General features: G+C 53.6%; 1 protein-coding gene across 3 annotated transcripts; it reads right to left on the minus strand.

Annotated features, from left to right (window-relative positions):
* Positions 1 to 4: 4 nt before the first annotated feature.
* On the minus strand, positions 5 to 21,284 carry TRPV6 (transient receptor potential cation channel subfamily V member 6). Of its 3 annotated transcripts, none has more exons than XM_040260037.1 (16): positions 21,198 to 21,284; positions 11,489 to 11,614; positions 7,431 to 7,528; positions 7,147 to 7,269; positions 6,194 to 6,331; positions 5,832 to 5,930; positions 5,496 to 5,671; positions 4,856 to 5,002; positions 4,544 to 4,756; positions 4,138 to 4,224; positions 3,962 to 4,038; positions 3,562 to 3,727; positions 2,971 to 3,037; positions 2,368 to 2,636; positions 942 to 1,048; positions 5 to 640 (listed from the first exon to the last, which is right to left on the minus strand). In XM_040260037.1, the coding sequence occupies exons 2-16, from the start codon at positions 11,509 to 11,511 to the stop codon at positions 370 to 372; spliced, it is 2,061 nt and encodes a 686-aa protein (XP_040115971.1). In that variant the 5' UTR covers positions 11,512 to 11,614; positions 21,198 to 21,284; the 3' UTR covers positions 5 to 369. The 3 variants fall into 3 exon arrangements, with proteins under 3 accessions (XP_040115971.1, XP_040115972.1, XP_040115973.1); XM_040260038.1 differs by lacking the exon at positions 21,198 to 21,284 and adding an exon at positions 16,205 to 16,291; XM_040260039.1 differs by lacking the exons at positions 11,489 to 11,614; positions 21,198 to 21,284 and adding an exon at positions 16,205 to 16,554.
* Positions 21,285 to 22,712: the final 1,428 nt, after the last annotated feature.

The raw sequence follows: 22,712 nt of genomic DNA on the forward strand, positions 1-22,712 counted from the left end.
GAGGCATACAGGAAGTGACTTTATTGGAAGGTGGGAGGCGGTATCACACCCCACCCCCTCCCAGCAGTACCCATCTGCTCAGTACACCTCCCGAACCTCCACGGCTGTCTGCAGCTGTGACCCTGGATGGAGGCTGGTGCCCTAGGTGGCACCCCAACCTTTTGTAAAGTGCTTTGCTCAGACAGGGCGGTAAGGCCAGGGTGGGTGAAGCTGGGTCCCTATTCATGCTGGGTCCCTATGCTTTGGGTGAGGTGTGAGCCTGCTCCTCGGTTTCCTTGTATTCTGTTCTACCCGCTCCCCCCACCCCGCCCCTGACCTGGCAGGTGAGAGATCTGGACTTTGGTGGGAGGCAGGAGGCGGGAGGAGAGCTCAGATCTGGTACTCCCAGCCCTCCTCGTCCTCCAGAGCCTTGTTGACCACCCCCCTCAGCTCTCTCTTCAGGGTCCCTTGCCGCAGCCTCTCCCAGTTGATGCTGCTGCAGGAGGTACTTCGAGACACTGAGTGGGTAGGAAGCGACCGGCCAGCGCTGAAGGGGCCGCCCAGCCACAGTCTGTCCATGTTGTCCTCCGAGCCTGGGTGGCAGAAGGCCTGGGCGTAGCGCCGGACACGCTGCTGGTTGATGTCCTGTTTCTCTTCCACACTGTTGGGAGAAGGGGAGTACAGAAGAGGTGATGGAATGGCTGACCTCGGACCTGCCCTCATCTCTGGGCCTTGTCCAGCCCTCCTGCCGGTGGCCTCTCTCCTTGTCTGCAGCCTGAGTGGGCACAGGGTATGCCAGGCTTTGGGAAGCAACACAGAGCCAGGTCCAGGGACAATGTGGATGCTTTCAGGGCTGCTCTCCGCCCCCAGAGCCTGGCAATTTCCCTTCCCCCAGTAAGACTGGAAGCCCAGGGAGCGCACAGGCCTGTACAACAAGCCTGCCAGCTCATGCTGTCACTCACCGCAGGAACCAGCGGTCCCCCAGCCCGAACTTGCGCCCACAGATCCCCGAGCGAGGCCACAGGCAACGCGGCAGCTTCTTCTCCAGCATCACAGTGGTGGCCACAACCTGTGGAGGGGGGCGGGGGGGTGCAGAAGAGGATGAAACGAGAGATGGAGTGCAGACCACTGGAAGAGTGGAGAGGACTCCAGGCAGAGGGACCACAGTGTAGCGACGGCTGGGAAACTCGTGGTTTCCCAGAGGGGACCATACCCCTGAGCAGAGGTTAGTGCAGTTAGCTTCATCACCCCTTTTCTGCAGCAGAGAGTGATGGGTCTTGAGCCCCACAGTGCTTCAGCCAATGACCTGGCATCCAGGCCAGGCCAGTCCTGCAGGAGGTGGGGAGACCTCGCTCTAAGGATCAGGAAGGTGGGCAGAGCAAAGAGCAAGGGTCCTCGGGGCTACGGAATATTTTGACCCTACAGATGTAAAGGCTACTTAGAAACACAAATATCCTGCGGAGAAATTTCCTACCAATACATTTACATTGAAAAAATATTTTCACGAGCAAACCCTATGTTGCCAGCTTAGGGTTTTGTTTTTTTTTTTAATTCTACTTTCTACACAACACAGTTAAATGCCATCTAGTTGGAGGATTTCCCATTTACGTTGCTGTAATTATTTTTGTTGCGATAAATTCTTTTGTAAGTACATTTTTAAATGATGATTTGATCCAGTTAATGCGTGCTTTTGACACCATCACAATTATCTGACTGAAGAAAGTTTCTGTGACTATAGGGAGTTTGTGTGGCGTTATTTTTAATACGTCCAGTTTTTCTGGGTCGAATTTTGAAGACTTAAATATTGCCCCAAAGTTGATTCTTCAGTTTTTATTCAGTAACAAAATTTCGTGAATGCAGTTGTAGCTACTGTGCTTGTGTGCTAAGTCGGTTCAGTTGTGCCCTCCTGTTTGCAACCCCATGGACTGTATAGCCCTTCAGGATCATCTGTCCATGGGATTCTCCAGGCAAGAATACTGGAGTGGGTTACATTCCCTCCTCCAGGGGATCTTCCTGACCCAGAAACCCAACCCGCATTTCTTTAAGTCTCCTGCATTGGCAGTCACGTTCTTTACCACTTGCACTGGGAAGCCCACTGTCGCTACTCCTGAGGTGCATTTCTTACTGATGATTCTAGAAAAGACAGATTTGACTTTTTTGAGAAAACAGGAATTCTTTTCAGCTGTTCTAGGATTGCTTGATTGTATTGCTGATCCAGTTCCGTACACTTTGTGTCAATTTTGCCTGTGCAATAACCCTCCAGATATACTGGGGCTGTCGGGGAGTTGGGGGCGGTGGGAGGTGAAATATCCTGCTTCTGAGTTTGGCCTGGCCCTTGTCAGGAAGAGAATGACTTGCACTAACCCTCCCGGCCATGAGGGGGCTCACCTGCGCTCTCCAGAGCTCATCCCGCTCGTGGGCTACACGCCAGTGAGTGTCTCCCATCATAGCGATGAGGAGGTTGAGCATGAGCAAAGCAGCGATGATGGCGAAGGCAGCGTAGGTAATGCTGTACATGAAGGGCAGATCCACGTCGTAGTTGGCGGGGCCGTCGATGATGGTGAGGAACAGCTCAAAGGTGCTGAACAGCGCCATGGGGTAATTGTAGAAATGGCCCAGCTCATTGGGGTCCTCTGTCTGGAAGATGATAAAGAAGGCTGCTCTCACCCAAGGGGGTGAGAGTTCCATGTGATTAAACAGTAGCCCGCTCTGTGCTGCCCACTTCAGTCCTGTCTGCTTCCTCTCCAGGGTCACCATCCCAGCCCTCCATCACTCCGTCCTGTGGGTTCTTACGTTCCCCTATTTTCCATATGATTCACCCTCCTGATCCCAAGAGCCAGCTCTCCCCCTTAACACATCCCATCCTCAGACACTGTGGCCTCCTCCTGCCTCTGCCTCCCCTCCTGCCTCCCTCTCCCCCCAGGTTTATCTAGAGGCATCCTGTGCTTTCTGATTTCCTCCAGCCCAGGGCCCCTGTCTCAGATGATTTACCCGAGGCAAAGCCCAGGATGACCACAACCATCAGCCAGCAGAATCTCATCAGATCGCCAAAAATCATCTAGAGGGAAGGAAGAGAAGGGAGACCAGCTCCACACCAGTCTTTTGAGCAACTGCCCCTTATAGCCTCTAAGAGGTCTAACCCTGAGAAGTCCCACAGCTCTGCTCTCTAGCATAGGGTAGAGGCTGGCCAACTATTACCTGCCGGCCAAATCTACTGGATCAATTTTGGTATGGCCCTTGAGTGAGAATTTTACATTTTTTAAATGATTGAAAAAAATTTTTTAAGGGAGAAGGGAAGAAAAAAAAATCAAAGAGATTATGTATATGTTGGCCTTGCAAGCCTGGTAGGGAAGATTCCCTGGAGAAGGAAATGGCAACCCACTCCAATGTCCTTGCCTGGGAAATCCCATGGTCAGAGGAGCCTGGCAGGCTGTAGTCCATGGGGTCGCAAAGAGTCGGACATGACTTATAGACTAAACCACCACTGCAAGCCTGAGGTCTCTCTGATCTGATGCTTTTCAGAAATGTTCGCAGCCCCTGCTCTGGGACCTTTCTATAGAAAGTTTGGGAGGAGGCACTGACCTTCTGGATCATGATGGTGAAGGGGCCCAGCATCTGGAATCCTCGTGCAAAGTACATGACGCTGCACCAGCCCAGCACCAGGGCGAAGGACATGGGCACCACCTCCCCATTGGTGTTGGTGAGCCGCATCACCATAGTCACCAGCACCATGCAGGAATAGGTGATGCTGGGGGGAGAGTGGGGAGGGGGCCATGGGAGGGAGACTGGGGTAATCCTGAGGATCCAAGAGCGAGGGGGTGATGGAAGTGCTACCCACACACTCAGCTTCAAGCTCCATACACAGTCACACACACATCACAGCGAGGCCTCTGGAGCTGGGGTTCTCCAGAGGCCAGGGATCCAGGGAGTTAAACTGGAGCCTTAGTGAGAAAGGTGTAGGGGGTGAGAGGAAGAGACTCACAAGAGGATGTGGAATGGTCCTCCGAGGATGGTCTGTCCAAAGAAGCGACTGACCCCCACACGGAAGATGTCTGTAATCTGGGGAGAGCCCGGGAAGCCATGAGGCACTTGTAGACTGAAGCTCTGACTGGATCCCTGGGGCACACAGCCTCACCCCCGGATACCCACTGCACCCACCTCTATGAACAGGATGATGACGGCTCCACAGACGCTCACCAGCTCTCCCACCAGTCGGAGGTGGTCCTGGCGGGTCACATAGGCCTCCTGAAAGGAGAGGTGTGGTCAGAGGACTCAGGGCTTCCCTCCATCTGCCCTGCCCACCCTCAGGTGCAAGTCCACATCCTTGTCTAGGGACACCAGTCGCTCAGATTCTTTTCAACCTGAGAGGTTTGGCTCTCTCAAACTCTGCTCTTAGAGCATGGGTATCTTTCTGTGTGCATGTCTTTGAGTTTGTGCCTATGTAGTTGAGATCTGGGCAAGGAGAGAAACGTGGGTGGTGAGCTAGGAACGTGACACACATCTGAAAGATGGCAGAGAGCTGGATACCCGCCACCCCAAAGCTCTGCTAGTCCTTGGGGGTCACCTGAAGTAGCTTCTGCTGGCAGAGGGTGCTGTCCCGGGGGTCAGTTTCATTGTCTGTCCTGGGCTTGAGGGGGCGGTACACACAGCACATGGTGAAGCAGACGATGTACAGCAGGTACATGGCTGCCAGCACACAGAAGTACGGCCGCCCGTATCTCTTCCACTTGAGGGTCACCAGCTCCTTCACCGGCGTCTGGTCTAGGATCTGGCGAGCCTGCAGCAAAAAGAGACGGCAGCAAGCAGCTCAGAGCCCCTGACTCCCCTCCCTAGTAGCTCCCTAGCCTGGGGACCAGCCCCCCACCACCCACCATACCTCCCGCTTCTTGGAGGTGACGATAAGTTCCAGCAGGGACAGCTCCTCCCCCGAGGAGTCGATTTCTGTGAGGTCGTAGAGAGTGGAGGTCAGTGGTCCACACGTCCACTGGATGTACTTCTGCTTCTGCACCAGGTTCTGGAAGATCTAAAGTTGGGGATGGGGGGGCAAGTGAGTGAGGAGGAGCAAGCCAAGGGGACTGTCTTGGGGTATGGATGGGACGCTTGCTCAGAAGGACCACTGCACCCCTGAAAGGGGGCTCGCTCTTCACTCAAAGACTGCAGCCTTGTGGACAAAAGAACCCTTCTCCACGTCAGCCTCCTAGTTCATCCTCTTCCCCTGTAACTCCCTTTAGAGTTTGGAAAGAGGAGATGCGAGGAGGCAGGGCAGGGGAACATGGGCATTACAGACCACCCTGGGGACAGGATCTAGATCCTTGCAGCCCCTAATGACTCAGGGCAGAGAAAGTGGGAGAGAAAGAAGACGCTAGACAGGGGCAGAGAAGGAAATTCCAATCGAAGCTGAAAATAGGGCCTCAGCATCGGGGAGGACCATTCATGTCTACTTCCTCAAAGGGCCAGAAGTGTAAGACGAAGGGTCAGAAGAAGGACCCCCATAGGGTTGGGGGAGGGTCCCTCACCACAGTGTTGCCCTCCACTCCGGCCAGCTTGAAGGGGGTGAGGCCCTGGTGATTGAGCATGAGGTCCAGGGACTGCAGGTGGTCCCCTCGCCTGTCGTAGGACAGCAGCAGGTTGTACATCTGGCAGGCAAAGGTTTTGTTGGGCTGGAGGATGAGGATGTGCAACACTGTGTTTCCTGGGAGAGGACACAGGGTGTCACGTGACCCCTGGGACCAGAGTCCCTGCTGTTCGCCAGGACCACCCCCCACCCCGAAGGGGCCTGAGGGTGATCCCAGCCCCTCCCCTCTCCCCTGCCACCCTCAGCCTGCCAGCGCCCCCTCCAGCCCAGTTCTTACCCAGGGAGTCCTGGGCCCGGATGTCCGCGCCATGCTCAATGAGCAGCCTCACAATCTCCTCGCTGCCCATGCAGGCGGCAAAGGACAGAGGGTGCTCCCCTGGGGAGGCAGAGGCCCAGGCGGGTGGGTGTGAGATGCGGGCGGGGAGGGGCAGTGTCTCCAAGTGACCGCCTTTCCCTCCCCCATCTCTGCTCTGGGCCTGTGGACCCTTGTCAGCAGGACCAGAGGTGGGGATGCTGGAGGGGCCCCTGGGGTAGGGCTGGAGGCTTGGCTCTGGCCGCCCCAAGCATGGGGCCTCCTCAGCCCGCCCTGCCTTGACTGGTGCCCCCTCCTCATCCTCCCAGCCCCGGGCCTGCTCTCACCAAAGTAGATGAGGTTGTGAGGAGAGAGGCGGAAGGCAGAGCCTATGGCCCTCGCGGAGACGCTGGCCCCGTGGGCGAGCAGGGCTTTCACCAGGTTCACGTTCTGGTTCATGACCGCTATGTGCAGGGCCGTCTGACCTGGACAAGAGAGCTCTTGGCTTGGGCTCTGTCCCCAGGATCCAGCTAGGGGTCCCTCCTATCTTCACAGAATCCTGCAGGGGGACCCTCCTGTCTCCACCAGGTCAGCCTTTCTGGGGGAGGATGAGACAGGGGTAGGGGCCTGGTGGGGCTCCCAGGGGCCCCCTGTGCTGCCTGCCTCTCCCTGCTCTAGTGGTTTAGCTGCCAAGTTATGTCCGACTCTTGCGACCCCATGGCCTGTAGCCTGCCGGGCTCCTCTGTCCGTGGGATTCTCCAGGCAAGAACACTGGAGTGGGTTGCCATTTCCTTCTCCAGGGGAGCTTCCCGATCCAAGAATCAAACATGGGTCTCCTGCATTGCAGGCAGATTCTTTACCTACTGAACGACAAGGGAAGCCTTCCTACCCTAGGTCTCTCCATTTCAGAGGTTAGCACTCCAACGAAGGGCACCAAGAATGCCGAGGAAAAAGGGACAGAAGAGGGAGATGAAGAGAAGGGGGCCCAGATCCCCTCTTGGTTTCCCCAGACTGCTGCTGCTGCTAAGTCACTTCAGTTGTGTCCAACTCTGTGCGACCCCATAGGTGACAGCCCACCAGGCTCCCCCGTCCCTGGGATTCTCCAGGCAAGAACACTGGAGTGGGTTGCCATTTCCTTCTCCAGTGCATGAAAGTGAAAAGTGAAAGTGAAGTCGCTCAGTCGTGTCCGACTCTTAGTGACCCCATGGACTGCAGCCTACCAGGCTCCTCCACGCATGGGATTTTCCAGGTCCACCACCAAGGTCACACTTCCCTCCATCCCAGACCCTTGGCCCCTCACCTTCATACAGCTCAGATGTCATGGGCTCCTTGACCAGCTCCGGGGCGGCCTCCATCAGCACCATGGCGGCCTCCAGGTTGTCATAGAGGGCAGCCACGTGCAGTGCCGTCTCCCCCACGGCTCCTGGCAGTGACAGAAAGCAGAGTCTCGTGTCCTCTCTGGAGCAGTGAAGGGGGCCCATAGAGAACTGGGGGCCCACAGCAGAAGGCCCTGGGCTATACCAGCAGGAGGAGGGGGAGGAGGGCCATGGGCACAGGGCTGACCCAGCTGGAAACGCTCCTTACCTTTCTGGTGCACATCACAGGCCTCATACTTGAGCAGCTTGCTCAGAGCCTGGATGTTGTTCTCTTTGGCGGCTAGCAAGAGCGGAGACTCCCAGATCCTGTAAGGGAGGGGAGCGGGCCGGTTGGGAAGAAAGGTGGGCGGCTTTGCTCCGTCTCACACCTCAGTGACAATGAACTCCGAACCTGGAGGTCCCTCATCCAGAGAGGTGGGGCTGCTATCAGGGGAGGGGCTGCCTGAGCGCTCAGCTCTGACCCATTGGTTAATCCAAGGCAACTTTTTCATAGTGTGCGTGAGTTAAATCCAAGGCAACTTTTTCACAGTGTGCGTGAGTTAAATCCAAGGCAACTTTTTCATAGTTTGCGTGAGTTAAATCCAAGCCAACTATCCCATAGTTTGCGTGAGTTAAATCCAAGGCAACTTTTTCATAATTTGTGTGAGCCAAATCCAAGACAACTTTTCCATAGTTTCCATGAGCTAAATGCAAGACAACTTTCCATAGTTTGTGCGTGGGTAAGTGTCAGGACAGCTTTCCTTTCCTCTGTGTGTGTGTGTGTGTGTGTGTGTGTGTGTGTGAGATCTGTGCGCATCAGGTGGAGAGGAAGGAGTTTCAGCTAAATGCTTGTTTACTTCCTGACCTCTTTGGCCTCTGGAGCAACCCCTTTGCAGCGTCCCTTGAAGTCCTGAGGTTACCCTCCAAGATAAGCCTTATTTTCATGGACTGAGGGTATGAGGAAATGCCTCCCTTATCTTTATGGAGGCGGCTGACACGCAGAGGCTGGAGGGTACTTCTCCTGTTGTGCGATGGTCCCCTTCCTCAGGAAAGCCCTTGGCACTTTCTTCCCTACGACGGCATCTTTGGGGCTCAGTCCAAAAGCAGCCTTGGGTCCTTTCTTTCTTTGGCCCCGTGTCGAGTTATAGTCTCTCCCTGCTTCCTGTCTGTGTCTCACTTGTTTTAGGCAAATCATCTCTGACTTTCCAGCTTTATGCCTACAATGAACTTTTTTGTATGATCAAAATTGACTCCAACTGAGACACATGGGGTCCCTTTATTTATTTTCCCCTGCTGGCCCAGAGCTACTTGGTCCTTCTACAGGAGTGAATGCAATAACACTACTTATCCACAGAGGGTCAGTTATGTGAACAGGAGCTCACACACCGAAAAGGCCATAGTAGCAGGAAACTGACTCCCAGAACTGGGGGTGGAGGGGTGATCGGGAGAGGAGGAGAGAGTGCGGCTTGTCCATCTCCCCGAATGCTGGCCCCAGGCCCCCGCATCAGCCGCAGGGGCAGCCACCTGTCAGTTCAGTGGCTCTCCCCACTCAGTCCCTGCCTCCCCATTCCCACTGATCCCTGTTAATCCATGTCCTCATTCTCTGGGCCAGGATTAGCAAAATCTTCCTCTGACTAGTTCCCTTATACCCTATTTACCCCCAAACCATCCTTCTGGATGCTCCCAAGACATTCTCTCTAAACAGCAAATGCAAGCATAGTTTACAAAAGTCTCGTGGGTCCTTAAACGCCCAAGGAGAAGAAACTCAGAAGTCCTCTCCAGACTTTGTGCAACTATTTTCCCGTGCTTTCCTCCCCCTGCTGGCCCCAACACCCAGCAGTTTGGCCTCGGCACCCCAGGGCACACCCTTTCCCCCGTGACTGTGCTGTCTCTCTCCTTTCACCTGGAATCCAGCCCCCACCCCACCCTAGTTACTCTCTGTACTGCGCTCCCAGTGCCTGGGAATATGCCCAGCGTGATGGCAGGTGCTCATTACCACTCTCTGTAGAAGGAATGAACTGTAGCAATGCCAGAAGGTGGCTTGGCTTTACTGCTCCCCCCCGCCCCGGCCTTATTAGCTCCATCAGCCACCCCCTAAGCCAACCTTAGGCAAACATATAATCTTAAGTACAAAATAGTATGCTTGGTGTGCTCACACAGCTGCAAAACAAGTTTGCAGTATCTCCCACTACTTCCTCATCACCCCTATCACCCCAGCCATCACCCCCACACCCTCCACCCTCACCCCATCACCCTGACCACAACCATGACCGCCACCACCACCGTGATCCCCACCACCATCACCACCCCCACCCCCACCATCAGCCCATGACCCCCGCCACCACCATGACCCCCACCACCACCATGACCCTACCACCACCATCACCAGCTGCACCACCATCACCACCCCCACCACCACCATCAGCCCATTACCCCCGCCACCACCATGACCCCCACCACCACCATCACCCCCATCACCTTTTCCAACAATCTGCGCAAATCCCTCTTTTATAGATATTCGAGAGTAAGCACTATTCCCCAACACACACACACACATATATGGCAGGAAGTTTTCTGCCCTCTCCTCTGGCCTTACTTTTACCTCAGGTGCTGTGATTAGTATCTGTCTCTTTCTCTTCTAAGGGCACTTGGAGGTCAGAGGTCAGCCACTGTCTCAAATTGTATCCTTTCTCTGCCCTCCTCCAGTTAGCTTCTAGTTTTTGCTGTTGTTGCTTTGTCTTGCTACTAGTTCTGTGCCCTGTTTGGCCAAGGGTTAACGGCGAAGGGTTAACGGCGAAGCTAGAAATGTGTCCAAAGGGGCTTCTAACCCAAGTGCAGAGTCCACTCCCTGCTTCCTAGGACATAAGTGGGGAGGCTAGTCAGTGGCAGCCCCAGAGACACCACTGTTGGTTCTCTGACATATCTCTGATGACCATAAATGTCCCTCTCAAACCTCCAGTCCCCACATGTTCTGTCTCTGGCCTCCACTGCCTGCCCTGGTGGCCTGGTGAGGGCAGGAAGCTACCATTTGAACTGGGATGGCTAGATTTACAAAATAAAAACATGGGGATGCTCAGAGTTGAATTTTAGATACACAACAAATAAGTTCTTGTTTTTTTCTTGGCTGTGCCATGTGGCCGATTGTATCTTAGTTCCCCAACCAGGGATCAAACCTGGGCCCTTGGCAATGAAAGCACAGAGGCCTAATCCCTGGACTGCCAGGGAACTCCCCCCAAATAAGTTTTTAATATAAGTATGTCCGTGCAATATTTTAGGGCAAACTAAAACTGACAATCTATTCATTGTTTATCTGAAATTCACATTTAACTCTGTCTTGATGCTGGGAGGGACTGGGGAAAGGAGGAGAAAGGGACGATAGAGGATGAGATGGCTGGATGGCATCACTGACTCGATCGACGTGAGTCTGAGTGAACTCTGAGTGTTGGTGATGGACTGGGAGGCCTGGCGTGCTGTGATACATGGGGTCACAAAGAGTCGGACACGACTGAGCAACTGAACTGAACTGAACTGTATTTTATTTGGTAACCTCAATCATATCACACTGTGGATGAAGAAAAGGCTTATGACCCAAACCAGCGAGGTTTGTAGAGACCTGGTCTTCTCTCGGTGGCAAACTCTAAGATCCCGCAAAAATGGAGGGCAGTCTACATGGTTCCCAGGGAGTCAGGCAGAGGTATGACTTGCAACAGCATCATATGGCCACAAGGGGGAAGCCAAGAAAGCCCTTGCTAATATCCTGGGCAGTAAGGCAGAAAAGATAGCGTTACGTCGTGTCTGACGCTTGCGATCCCACAAACTGTAGCCCGCCAGGCTCCTCTGTCCATGGGATTCTCCAGGCAAGAATACTGGAGTGGGTTGCCATTTACGTAAGGGAGAACTCCTCCCAAACAGCTGCCTACACTTACACCCCATAAAAAGATGGACCCCATAAAAAAGAGCTGCTGCCGCTGCTAAGTCACTTCAGTCATGTCCGACTCTGTGCGACCCCAGAGACGGCAGCCCACCAGGCTCCCCCGTCCCTGGGATTCTCCAGGCAAGAACACTGGAATGGGTTGCCATTTCCTTCTCCAATGCATGAAAGTGAAAAGAGCAGACCCATCCAAAGATTCTTGTGCCTGGTAAATAAATAGTTTGTTCCAAAGAAACCCAACACAGAAGTTTAGATCTGGAGTAAAATCTACACATCACCAGACATCTCTGTAGGGCAGGAAGAAGAGGAGATACTGCCAAAATGTCTTCTGATTTTAATGGTTAAATTATACTCACTCTGTTCCAGGGGACAGTTTCATTTTATTTAGAAGCACACATAACTTTACTACCAGAATCTCTTATCTACAAACAGTGATTTAGAGCAGTGGTTTTTCCCAGGTGGCTCTGTGGTAAAGAATCCTCCTGCCAATGCGGAAGATGCAAACGATGTGGGTTAGGTCCTTGGGTGGGAAGATCTCCTGGAGGAAGAAATGGCAACCCACTCCAGTATTCTCGCCTGGAGAATCCCATGGGCAGAGGAGCCTGGCGGGCTGCAGTGCATGGGGTCGCAAAGAGTTAGACACGACTGAGCACACACACCTTAACCAGGGATAACTCCCTGCCTCCTTCCAAGGGATTTGGCAGAGTCTGGAGACATTTTTGGTTGTCATGACTGGGAGAGGGGGTGAAACTGGCATCTAGTTGGCAGAGGGCAGGGGTGCCGCTTAGCTTCTTAAACAAGGCAGCCTCTTGTAACAGAGAATTATCTGCCCAACATATCAAAAGGGTCAGGTAGAGAAGTTCTGACCTCAATGTATAAGTATTCCTTATCTATTTTTTAAGAAGGGATTTTTCACATTAAATAGAATGAGAAATTCCCTCCATGTTTTTTTTTTCTTACAAATCATTAAATGGTCAGCTAAGAAACAAAAAATGAAGCCTTTTAAGCACCTGCAGATTAATTAATAAAAGACAATGAGAGAAATGAGAAGATCTGAAATGATAAAAACATGGAAGTTGTTTCCAGAATTTAGAATGTCTTCTTTTGCTTGACTATTTTAAAATTGAACAGTCTGGCTCAATGCTGGACTGGTAGAAACACTGCTGTAGGATTTCTGGCCTAAACCCTAGCACACTTTTTACAGAGCAGACAAGTCACTGATCACCTTGAGGTTCCCTCCGGCCCCAAGGAGCTGCCACTTGTCTTCTCTCCCTGTTTCCTCCACCCCATCCTCTCTGCTTCACGTTCTTGTGGATGTGTACACGTCTATGCGTGTACACTCACGTGTGTGGACCTGCACGTGTGAAGTTTTGCATTTGGCTGCTGGGAAATGAGCAGGATCAAGCGTGTCTAGGGAAGAATTCTAGAAAGCCCTGGAAACCCAGTCTAATCTGTCCATATGGGGAAAGAGGCCTGGAGCCCTGGGGTGGTCTGTTCAAACAAGTCGGAGGCAGCGCTGGGACCCCTCTGGTCATTTCCCTGTTCCTGTTCTCTGTGTTCATCAGAATCGGAAGCGGGGTCCCTCTGGTTTCTCCACCAACCCCTCTCAGAGAAGCACGTCACACACACCCCTTGGGGCTCCAAGTCTGGTTCTTGGGTCGCTCTAGCTCTGATGGGAGGGAGCGCACAGTCCCTTTAACTCCTGCTATCAGTGGAAGCTGCCTTTTGACTGTTCTTGTGTTCTTTTTAATCACAGTGGTCCCAGGTGTTAAATGTGCTTTTCAGCTTCCAAAGCAGCATCTCGCATACGATCACGTTTGCTCTTTACAACCCTGTGATGTGGGATGAATAATTCTCTTATTTTTCTGCAAAGGAAGCCAAGCTAGATTCAGAAGATCAGACAGAGTTCAAGATGGAATGCTTGGCCAAGAACCTAGCCCCAAGGCTCTCACCACTCAATTATGTGGTTCTTCTAGTTCTCTGGCTCTTCCCAATTTTTCTTGTGTTGGGGTGAGGTTGGGGGAAGCAGCTGGAGCGGTGATCAGGGAGCGGAGGAGGTGTGCACTGGCTACCTGCGGCAGCCTCCCTCCAGCTCAGGTTCTGGGCGATGGGAGGAAGAAGCCAAAGCTCAGGAAAGTGGCTAACTCCAGACCTAGCCGCCCTTCTAGGTGCCCAAACTGCATCTTTCAAGTCCAAGATGCATGTACCTGCACATGCGTTTACTGAAGCAAGAAGTTCCAGGGCGATCCAAGGTCCCAGCCCTCACTCTGACAGGTATGCCATGCCAGCCCACAGATACTAATACAGGGGTCTATCGAAACAGAAAAGAGTCCCTGGTGCGCACTGCCTCGTGCCAGCTACCGGGAGGATGGCCCCGCCAGTGAGGGGCTCAGGGTGAGGATCACGTTAGGCAGACCGCGGAAGTTGCCCAGCACAGTCCACACCAATCAGAATCGGGGCCTGCACTGTCCTCCTCAAGGCTCCCACGCTACTTGTTCACAGCCTTCTTAGGACAGTCGCCAAGCTCACTTTTAACCCAAGTCGGTGTTGACCGGTGTGTTTGGCCCCTAAGAACGTGTGCTTCTGGAGAGCAGAGAATGCATCACATTCATTTTCGCAAACCTAGCTGAGCATTTTATAGTCAACACCTATACATTGCATCTCAGGAATTAAGATGGGTCAGGAAGATCCCCTGGAGGAGGGCATGGCAACCGACTCTGGTATTCTTGCCTAGAGAATCCCATGGGCAGAGGAGCCTGATGGACTACAGCAAAGAGTCAGACACGGCTGAGCGGCTTAGCATGCACATATATACACAAAGCCCCGAGATGATGCAGAGGAAATGAGAGAAAGATGATGGTTCAACTTGGATCCCATGGACACGGGTTTAAGCCGAGGCAAAGGCAACGAAGACCCAAGAAAAGTCAACCAGAGAGAGAAGAATGCTGGGTTCCCCCATGTTCCTGGAGAGACCTGAGTGCCTCCCTTCTCCTGGAGTCCCCTCCACCCCACCTGGAGCCCCCACTCTGGGTCTGCCTCATTCCCAGGGGTGGGGGTTGGTAACAGCCCTGCTCACCTGGCCATGTTGTCCTCACTTACATGATCAGCGCATGTATGTCCAGCCGCCCACAGATCTCCCCTTAAAGCTGAGTGATGACGCTGCCTTGGACAATCCCCTCCCAACACTTTCAGGTCCTTCTGGGGAGTAGCCACCCAGTAGGGGAATCAAGGTTCCAGGGCCCTGGTGTCCCAGAAAAAGAGGATCCAGAAAACTGTGAAATCTGACAGGGGATGTGAGTAAGAGGGGAGAGTAGCTCTCTGAGTGGTGAATCAGGCTTTCCTAGCCCAAGGCTGTGAGAGAAGGCCCATCAGATGTCGCTAAGACACAGGGACAGAGAATATACCAGGGAGCAGCCCCAGCTCCAGCCCAGGTCCTCCCCTCTGCCTCCGCCACCACTTCCAAGCCCCAGGGGCCTCTCTGTGCTCCTGCCCGGCTCCCCCAGCTCCAGGGTCCTGAGACTGGACTGGGATGAGTGGAACCACTGATGGTCCCAGTCTCCAACAACAATAACATTCTGTTGCCTCAAGATGTCATCAGCCAAACATGTGCTCAGCCCCCACTCTCCCAGGCCCGGGGGGAGAGAGGTGGGCGGCAGCTGTGAGAGCCAGGGAGCCAGACCTCAAAAAAAAAAAAAGAAAAGAAAAAAAGGAGCACACCCCCCAGCCCTGAATCCTTGAGCAAGAGGAAGGGAAACAACAGGAATTCCAGCTAACCCCCAGCCTCCCGGTCAGGCTCAGGCAGGGCCCCCCCTACCCCACTTTGAGATGGAGAGAGACCCTCAGACACACACGCTTTGGACTTTCCCCTGTGAATAGACGTATTATCTGCCTCTTAGGGACCCAGGAAAGTCCCAGGAAGAGGACTTCCTGCTAGCCTGCCGGCCCCTGAGTAGGGAGACCCACGGACGTTCTGGAGGAGAAATCACACACAGGGATGGCCTCAAGCTTCCTCCTACCTCCTCCCAGCTCCCACCTCTGAGCACCAATGGAGGTGGGGGGCACCATTGCATGACTCTAGGGCAGTTTTCAGGGGCTGGAAGCCTTAAGTGAGATGTACTTCGGGCTCAAACTCTAGAGCCTCTCAAATTCCTCAGCCTGCCTTCCGCAGTGAATTCTAAGCACCTGGTATTTTGGCCCATTGCCCATGGCCCTCTCCTGCAATGGAGTGTAATAAATTCCAGGGCTGGGTCCCAGCTTTGTCGTCTTCACAAACAGCACCCCTCTCCAACTCCCCCACTCCAAGACTCAGACTCCGTCAATGGCTGATGCGATAAATGCACAAGAATGATTATCACATTTTGGTTACCACATTTGCTGGTTACTGATGTCTGCAGTTCCCTCCCTGACCCACTCATTGATTCATTCCCACATGTGCACATATACGTACTGTGTGTTTCTGCCCAAGAGACTGTTCTAGGAACAGGGAGTAGAGATGTAAAGAACTGTCCTAACCTAGCAGCACCTCTGGGCCTCCCCGGTGGCTCAGCTGTAAACAACCCACCTGCAATTCAGGAGGCACAGGAGACTTGGGTTCTATTTCCAGGGTCGGGAAGATCCCCTAGAGGAGGGCACAGCAACCCATTCTAGTATTCTTGCTGGGAGAATCCCGTGGACAGAGGAGCCTGGTAGGCTACGGTCCAGAGGGTTCCAAAGAGTCAGACATCACTGAACAACTGAATATACACACACACACAGCAGCAGCACCTCCGGGGTGCAGGTCTGTGATGCCCTAATCCTTCCACAGCCTGACAAGTTGTCTGGGCTCCAGGAAAGTACTTATGAGAAAGGCTGCCTAATTGATGGGCTCTTAAACATAGGGAGCACCTGTGTTACCCATGCCAGCCCCTCCTCCCCTTCCACCTGGCACTAACCCCACAGGCCCAGACTCTTGAGACAAAGTGCTCCAGAGGGGCCAGGCATGGAAGAAAGGTTTTCCCAGCAGAGGTGCCCTCAAGGGGAGGGGGATGCCCGGGGGGAAGGGAGGGGTGCGGGGCCGCAGCTCTGAGGCTTACCTCTTCTGCTGCAGCACATTCTGCTCATCCCGCCTCTGGGCCCATGGCTCCTGCCTCTGGAACCATCTGCAGAGCTTCCTCCACAGGCAGAGAATGTGCCCCTTCTCCTTGGGCAGTGGCAACCCCATGGAGCAGGGGGCCAGCTCCCTGGGGGGCTGGGGCCGAGGCCAGACCCCACCTGGACTCAGCCTGGGGGCCACATGGGCAGCCCCGAGGGCCGGCCCGCCCTCTTCCTGGAGAGGTGCCGTCTCGGGGCCTTCTAGGCCCCGTGGAGTCTCCCCGAGGTGTAAGCAGCCAGACACAAGAGGCCTCCCTCGGAGGAGTTCGTTACACTTGGCAGAGCTGGGACTCCGCCACTAAGCTCCCTGGGCAGGAGCTCTCCTCCTGGGAGACCCAGAAGCCCTGAAGACACTCCCTTACTCCTCCCAAATTACCTGCGATTTAAAGAGACAGGCCAGCAGCTGTGGGGGCCTGGGAAAGCTCCCTCTCTCAGCTCCCCGACAGCCAGTCCAGGGAGGGGAGGCCTTCTGAGAGAAGGGACAGGACTCCCTGGACTTTGGGACACCTGGCGACCTTTTATAGAAAGGCCTGGACGGGTCAGTTGAGTCTCAGGTACTCCAGTCAGTGTGGGAGAAGGGGGCGGAGCTGGGCAGGGCGCTGGGTCTGAAGGGCCAGGATGCCCACCTTCTCCGCAGGGTGTCTCTGAACCTCTCTGTCCCACAGGCGTGATTTTGCTTCGTCTCTCCCCTGGCCCATGACAGGTGCATAAATATTGAAAACTCTCAGCCCGCTCAGTAACTGTGGGTCAGCAACTTCTCCTATAAAAGGCCCGATAGTAAATGCAAATATTCTGGCCTTTGCAAGCTGCACACAGGCATACAGCGTCTGATACACATTCTTCTTTTCTTGCTTTTATAGCCCTTAAGAGGTGAAAAATCCATTCTGAACTCACAAACTAGAGCATAAAATGGCACCCCTGGACCATGTGTGGCCCCTCTGAACACAGTTCTCAGACCCCTACTCCAGAATTCTAGAGACTGTCCCCAACACCACACTGGTGGCTCAGTGGTAAAGAATTTGCCTGCAATGCAGGCAACTCGGGTTCAATCCCTGTGCTGGGAAGGTCCCCTGGAGAAGGGAATGGCTACTCACTCCAGTCCTCTTGCCTGGAGAATCCCATGGGCAGAGGAGCCTGGCGGGCTACAGTCCATGGGGTGGCAAAGGGCTGGACACGACTGAAACGACTTAAAACACTCGCAAGGAGTGGGTTGCCAAGTAAAAGATAGGATGCTCAATTCAATTTGAGTTTCAGATAAACAGCAAATATATTTTTAGGGTAATTATGTTGCAAATATTTTCCCTGGCAGCCTCCAGGGGAGACAGCATTTATTTACCCACTACTGCCTGGCAGGGGCCCTTAACCAAGTCTTCCCATGTCACCTCACATCAGACCTGTAAGGCAAGCATTAGTATCTGCATTTTACCAATGGAAGGAAAAAAAAAAATGAAGCTCATAGTGGTAAAGTAAGTCCCCCAAGGTCATAGAGCCAACTTTATAGCCAAGGCCAGGTTCAAGCCCACTCCCCTGACGCCGGAGCCCTCTGTCTTTCTTTCCGACCACAGCTGGCAAAGAATGTTCCAGAAGGAAAGGGCCTGCACAGTTGCACTGGAGAGTGCTGACAGGAAGTCCAGCCCCTCTTGGTCCTGCCAGAACTCTGACCAGAGCAAGCTGAGTGCCCTGGGAAGATCCTCTTCCCACAGAAGAGGAACGGAGGCCCTGGCCTCAGCCCAGCCCACAGCGAGCCAGGACCCAGTGGCCTGGGGCATGGGCGGCAGGCTTGGAGACGGAGAGGTATGTGTGGATCACTCCCAGGCTTTGGAGCCTTTCCCTGCCTGTCTCTGATTCAGAGAGCTGGAGGGAGCAGCAAAGAGTGTGTGAGTGTGTGGTCTGTGCAGTGCGTGTGCACACGCGTGCTATGTGTAGGGGAGAAGGCAAGCTCGGGTGCAGGTCTGGGGTGTCTCCACGGAGAGGAGTGGAGGAGGGCCACGCTCAAATCTCGAGAGAAAGCAGTTGCGCCAGGCGGCAGTGCCTGAGCAAACAGTACAGTTGATTAGTTGAGTTCCCCACCCACCCCGGGGTCAGCAGGTTCTGGCTGGGTGGCGGGGGAAGACGCTGGAACCCAAACCTTGAACCCCGGACCTTTGTGCCCATTAAGCCAGTGTTTGCCTGCCTGCCGACCCACCCACCTTCTCTGTCCCACCAGGCTCCAGGCAGAGACCCTCATTCACGATAAGGCGTTGAGGTATTTGTCTCATGGGACGGGGTGGGGGGTGGGAGTTGGGGACCTGCAGGAAGACGTGGCTGCAGTTACCAACTTTCCTTTCCTTTCTCACCTCCTGCCACCCAGTGCCAACTCTGTAGGGTCACCAGGGCCAATGGGACTCCAGCACAGACTCCAAACAGGTGTGGAAGGCAGTGGCCCAGCCCTGACCTGACCTGGCCAGGAGCATGGGCAACGTGGGTACGGGGTTCTCTCTTGGGGGCATGGGTCCTCAGACTGGCACGACTGATATTTTGGAACAATTAATCCTTTCGTGTGGGGGCTGTCCCGCCTGTCATAGGGTCCGTGCACGGGCCGACAGCAGAACCTGCTCTGCTGAGCTGTGGCATTGCCTGAGGTCCCCCCTAGCGGGAGGCAGTCATTTTCCCTTGAGAACAACTGATTTAGGGCCCCAAAGTGTCTACATATCATTTTATTTTCTGTGTTTCCATCTGGTTTTCCCTCTCTTGCTGCTCCTGTTCTTTCTACAATTGGGTCTGCTCGCTCCATCTCTGTGCTGGTGAGTGTGGGGTTTGTGTGCTTGTGTGTGTGGGGGGGTTGGGGGTTGTGGTGGATGCTATGGGGTGTGTCTGTGGCCATGACCCTGAGTGATCTCTCTGTGGGAACCTGGGTTTCTTTCTCTTCTTTCTCTCGACCTCTGCCCTTGTGTTTGTTTCCCCGTCCAGCTTACTCATCAGCGTGTCCTTGCCCCCTGAGTCCTTTCAGGAGGCATCTCCTTAGCTGAGTTGTCAAGCGGGAGGCCAGCAGGGCAGACCAAGAGGCTGCGAGGATGGAGCCGGGCTGGGGCATGGAGATCAAAGCCACCGCTCACTCAGCTTGGAGTTTGTTCCAGTCACTGGGTTCACAAGCCCCCCTGTGTGCCAGCTCATAAAACCGGCAGCAGATGACATGTCAGCAGGTGAACACACACACACACACCCACACACATGTCAGAAACTCCACCCAGGCCAGGATGGCGTTCGGATCTGGTGTCTTAACTGAGAACCAGGTGAGCTGGGCTCTAGTGCTGAATCTCTCTGGCTGCCTGGATGGCAGTTTGTGCTAATAACCCTCCAAAGTCCTTTTCAATTCAAACATCGTGTGATTCTGAAGAGAAGTGAATCGAGCGGGCTTCGGCGTGTACACACAGGCACTTTGGGCTCCACAGGTTAAGGGGTCTGAATTGCGGCAGAGCCCTCGTGCACTTTCCCCCACTTAGTGACCTTAATCCCTGGTGCTCTCTTTTCATTCCAGTTGCTGAGTGCAGCTCCATCTCTGCCTGTCCTTCTCACAACCCCTCCCTCCTCAGAGCCACCTGTGTGCTCATACCATGGGGTCACCATGTAGGACCTGCTGACCATCTGCTCTCTTGTAGGGACCTGGGGAAGGACTTGCAGCTGGTCCCACCTTCCCGGATGGCATGTGCACATTATTTGACGCGTTTCTGCAGGACATGTTTTACACTGCGTGCGTGCGTGCATGTGTGTGTACTAAGTCTCTTCAGTCGTGTCTGACTCTTTGCAACCCTATGGACTGTACCCCGCCAGGCTTCTCTGTCCATGGGGATTCTCCAGGCAAGAACACTGGAGCAGGTTGCATGCCCTCTTCCAGGGGATTTTCCCAACCCAGGGATCAAACCCAGGTCTCCTGCACTGGCAGGCGGATTCTCTACCACTAGCATGGGGAAGCCCGTGTTATACATTAACTAAATCAATATGTCATAGCAATGTTTCACAACAGTCGTTTATGTGTGCACATGTGCATATGTGCCTGATGCTGAAGCTGAAACTCCAAGACCCTGGCCACCTGCTGCGAAGAACTGACTCATTGGAAAAGACCCTGATGCTGGGAAAGATTTAGGGCAGGAACAGAAGGGGATGACAGAGGATGAAATGGTTGGATGGTATCACTGACTCAATGGACATGAGTCTGAGCAAGCTCCAGGAGTTGATGATGAACAGGGATGCCTGGTGTGCTGCAGTCCATGGGGTCACAAAGAGTCGGACGCAACTGAGCGACTGGACTGAATTGAACTGATGTGTCTATTTCCTGGTTTCCTTGAAATTGTAGATTTAAAAATTCACAGGCATTGATCCTCCTGGACTCACCCCTTTGCAGAAGGTGCCCAAAAGGCATAGGTGGTGACATGGACATAAGCCTGTTCTCCTCTCCTTTCTATTTCCCTCCAGCATGGGTCAGTTCTTGCCCTTCCTGCCCACTTCTGCAGGAAAATTGTTCAGCCTTGAAAGTTTTCACCTGATTTGCAACCTCCTCCTGCCCCTCAGTGATTCTGAATGTCTTGTTTCCTAAACCACCCATCCAGGAAGTGGGTGCTAGTCTGAGGAGAAGTAGGTTCTGGCTCTCATGGTTTGTAAGAGGTCTGGAGCTTTAGCGGGAGCCCTGCAGAGCTCTGACCCAAACCCAGCTCTCTCTGGAGGTCTCGGCAGGCTGGACTCAGGACTCGTAATCCCAGTGTGGCCCCTCTGGAAACTGAGAAGGATACAGAAGGGTGTCCAGAGCCTTCCTGGGGCAATGCCTCTGGTCCTGCTGGCCCAGTTTCCTGAAGCCTTTTTTTCCTCCCTCTCTTCTTATCTGGACACCAAGGCCTCTCCCCTCCACAGCCAGACCCCTCTGCTCTGTCATCTCCCTCTATCTGTTCTCACCCACCTTACCTGATCAGAGATACTCTGCCTGCAGACCTGGAAGTCACCCAGGAACGAAGCCACTGAAGTGTGTGCCACTCGCAAAGGACTTTCCAAATATGTCCGAGAATGTCTGGCTTCTGGAAGAGAAACTGATGTGTAATCAGAACAGCTGTGCTCCAGCTCCTGTTCGACCAGAAATCACGGTGGGGCCTCGGCCAAGGCACTTAAACTTTTTAGTGTCCTGATCTGCAAAACTAAGCACTTGAGTTTTTAAGATCTCCTGTTCCTTTCAACCCTCTCTGCTCCCCCAGGAAACCCCTCTCAATTTCCACATGCAGAGAGAATAGAAGTCAGAAGGGACCCCTTTTCAGAAAAGGCTCTTGTGTCTCAGGTGAGATCTGACTCTGAATCCCAGGGCTAGATGCTCTACTGAGCAGAGAGCAGAGAGGAGAGGGAGGCAGAACATGGGGACACATGGCTTCTGAGCACCCTTAACCTGATCTGTGGCAGGATTCTGTGGTCTTGAGCGGGGAGAAGGTGAAGCTCTCCCAACTCCAGAACTCCCAGGGCTGTGGACAGCCAGAGGTGGGGCTGGGGGCCAGGTGCGTGATTCTTCTGACCTCTCTACTCTGGGCAGAGTCCCAGAGATGCTGGGCTTGGGGTGTATGGGATAAGGAGCCACGAAACCACTAAGTTACAAGGAAACAGTACTTGTTTGGGGCCCAAGAGATGGTACCTAGCTGACATCTCTGATCAGATCATTGCTATTAAAAACCCAAGCCCATGAGTGATTGAGATTGACACATACACACTGAGTGAGTGAGTGACGTTGCTTAGTCGAGCCCGACTCTTTGCCACCCCATGGACTGCAGCCCACCAGGTTCCTCCATCCATGGGATTTTCCAGGCAAGAGTACTGGAGTGGGGTGCCATTGCCTTCTCCAGGAGATCTTCCCGACCCAGGGCTTGAACCCAGGTCTCCCACATTGTAGGCAGACGCTTTACCATCTGAGCCACCAGGGAAGTCACTACTATGTATAAAATAGATAATGAATAAGAACCTACTGTATAGCACAGGGAACTCTACTCAATAGTCTGTAATGACCTACACAGGAAAAGAATCTAAAAAACAGTGGATATATGTATATGTATGGGCTTCCCAGGTGGTTCAGTGGGTAAAGAATCTGCCTTCAATGCAGGAGCCACAAGAGTCGCAAGTTGGATCCCTGGGTCGGGAAGATCCCCTGGGGGAGGGCATGGCAACACACTTCAGTATTCTTGCCGGGAGAATCCCATGGACAGAGGAGCCTGGCAGGGTACAGTCCACGGGGTCGCCAAGCTATACACGACAAGCGACGGAGCACACACACGTGTATAACTGATTCACTTTTTTTGAAATGAACACAACACTATAAATCCACTATATTCCAATAAAAATTTTTAAAAAGACAATAAAAAAAAACCCAAGCCTAAAGCAAAACCCTTTCCTTTACCGGAAACGGTAGCCTTTTCCCACAGTCCTTCAGGGGCACATTTTACTGAC

This window comes from Oryx dammah, unplaced genomic scaffold (genome assembly GCF_014754425.2).
Source record: "Oryx dammah isolate SB20612 unplaced genomic scaffold, SCBI_Odam_1.1 HiC_scaffold_18, whole genome shotgun sequence".
Taxonomy (NCBI): Eukaryota; Metazoa; Chordata; class Mammalia; order Artiodactyla; family Bovidae; genus Oryx; species Oryx dammah.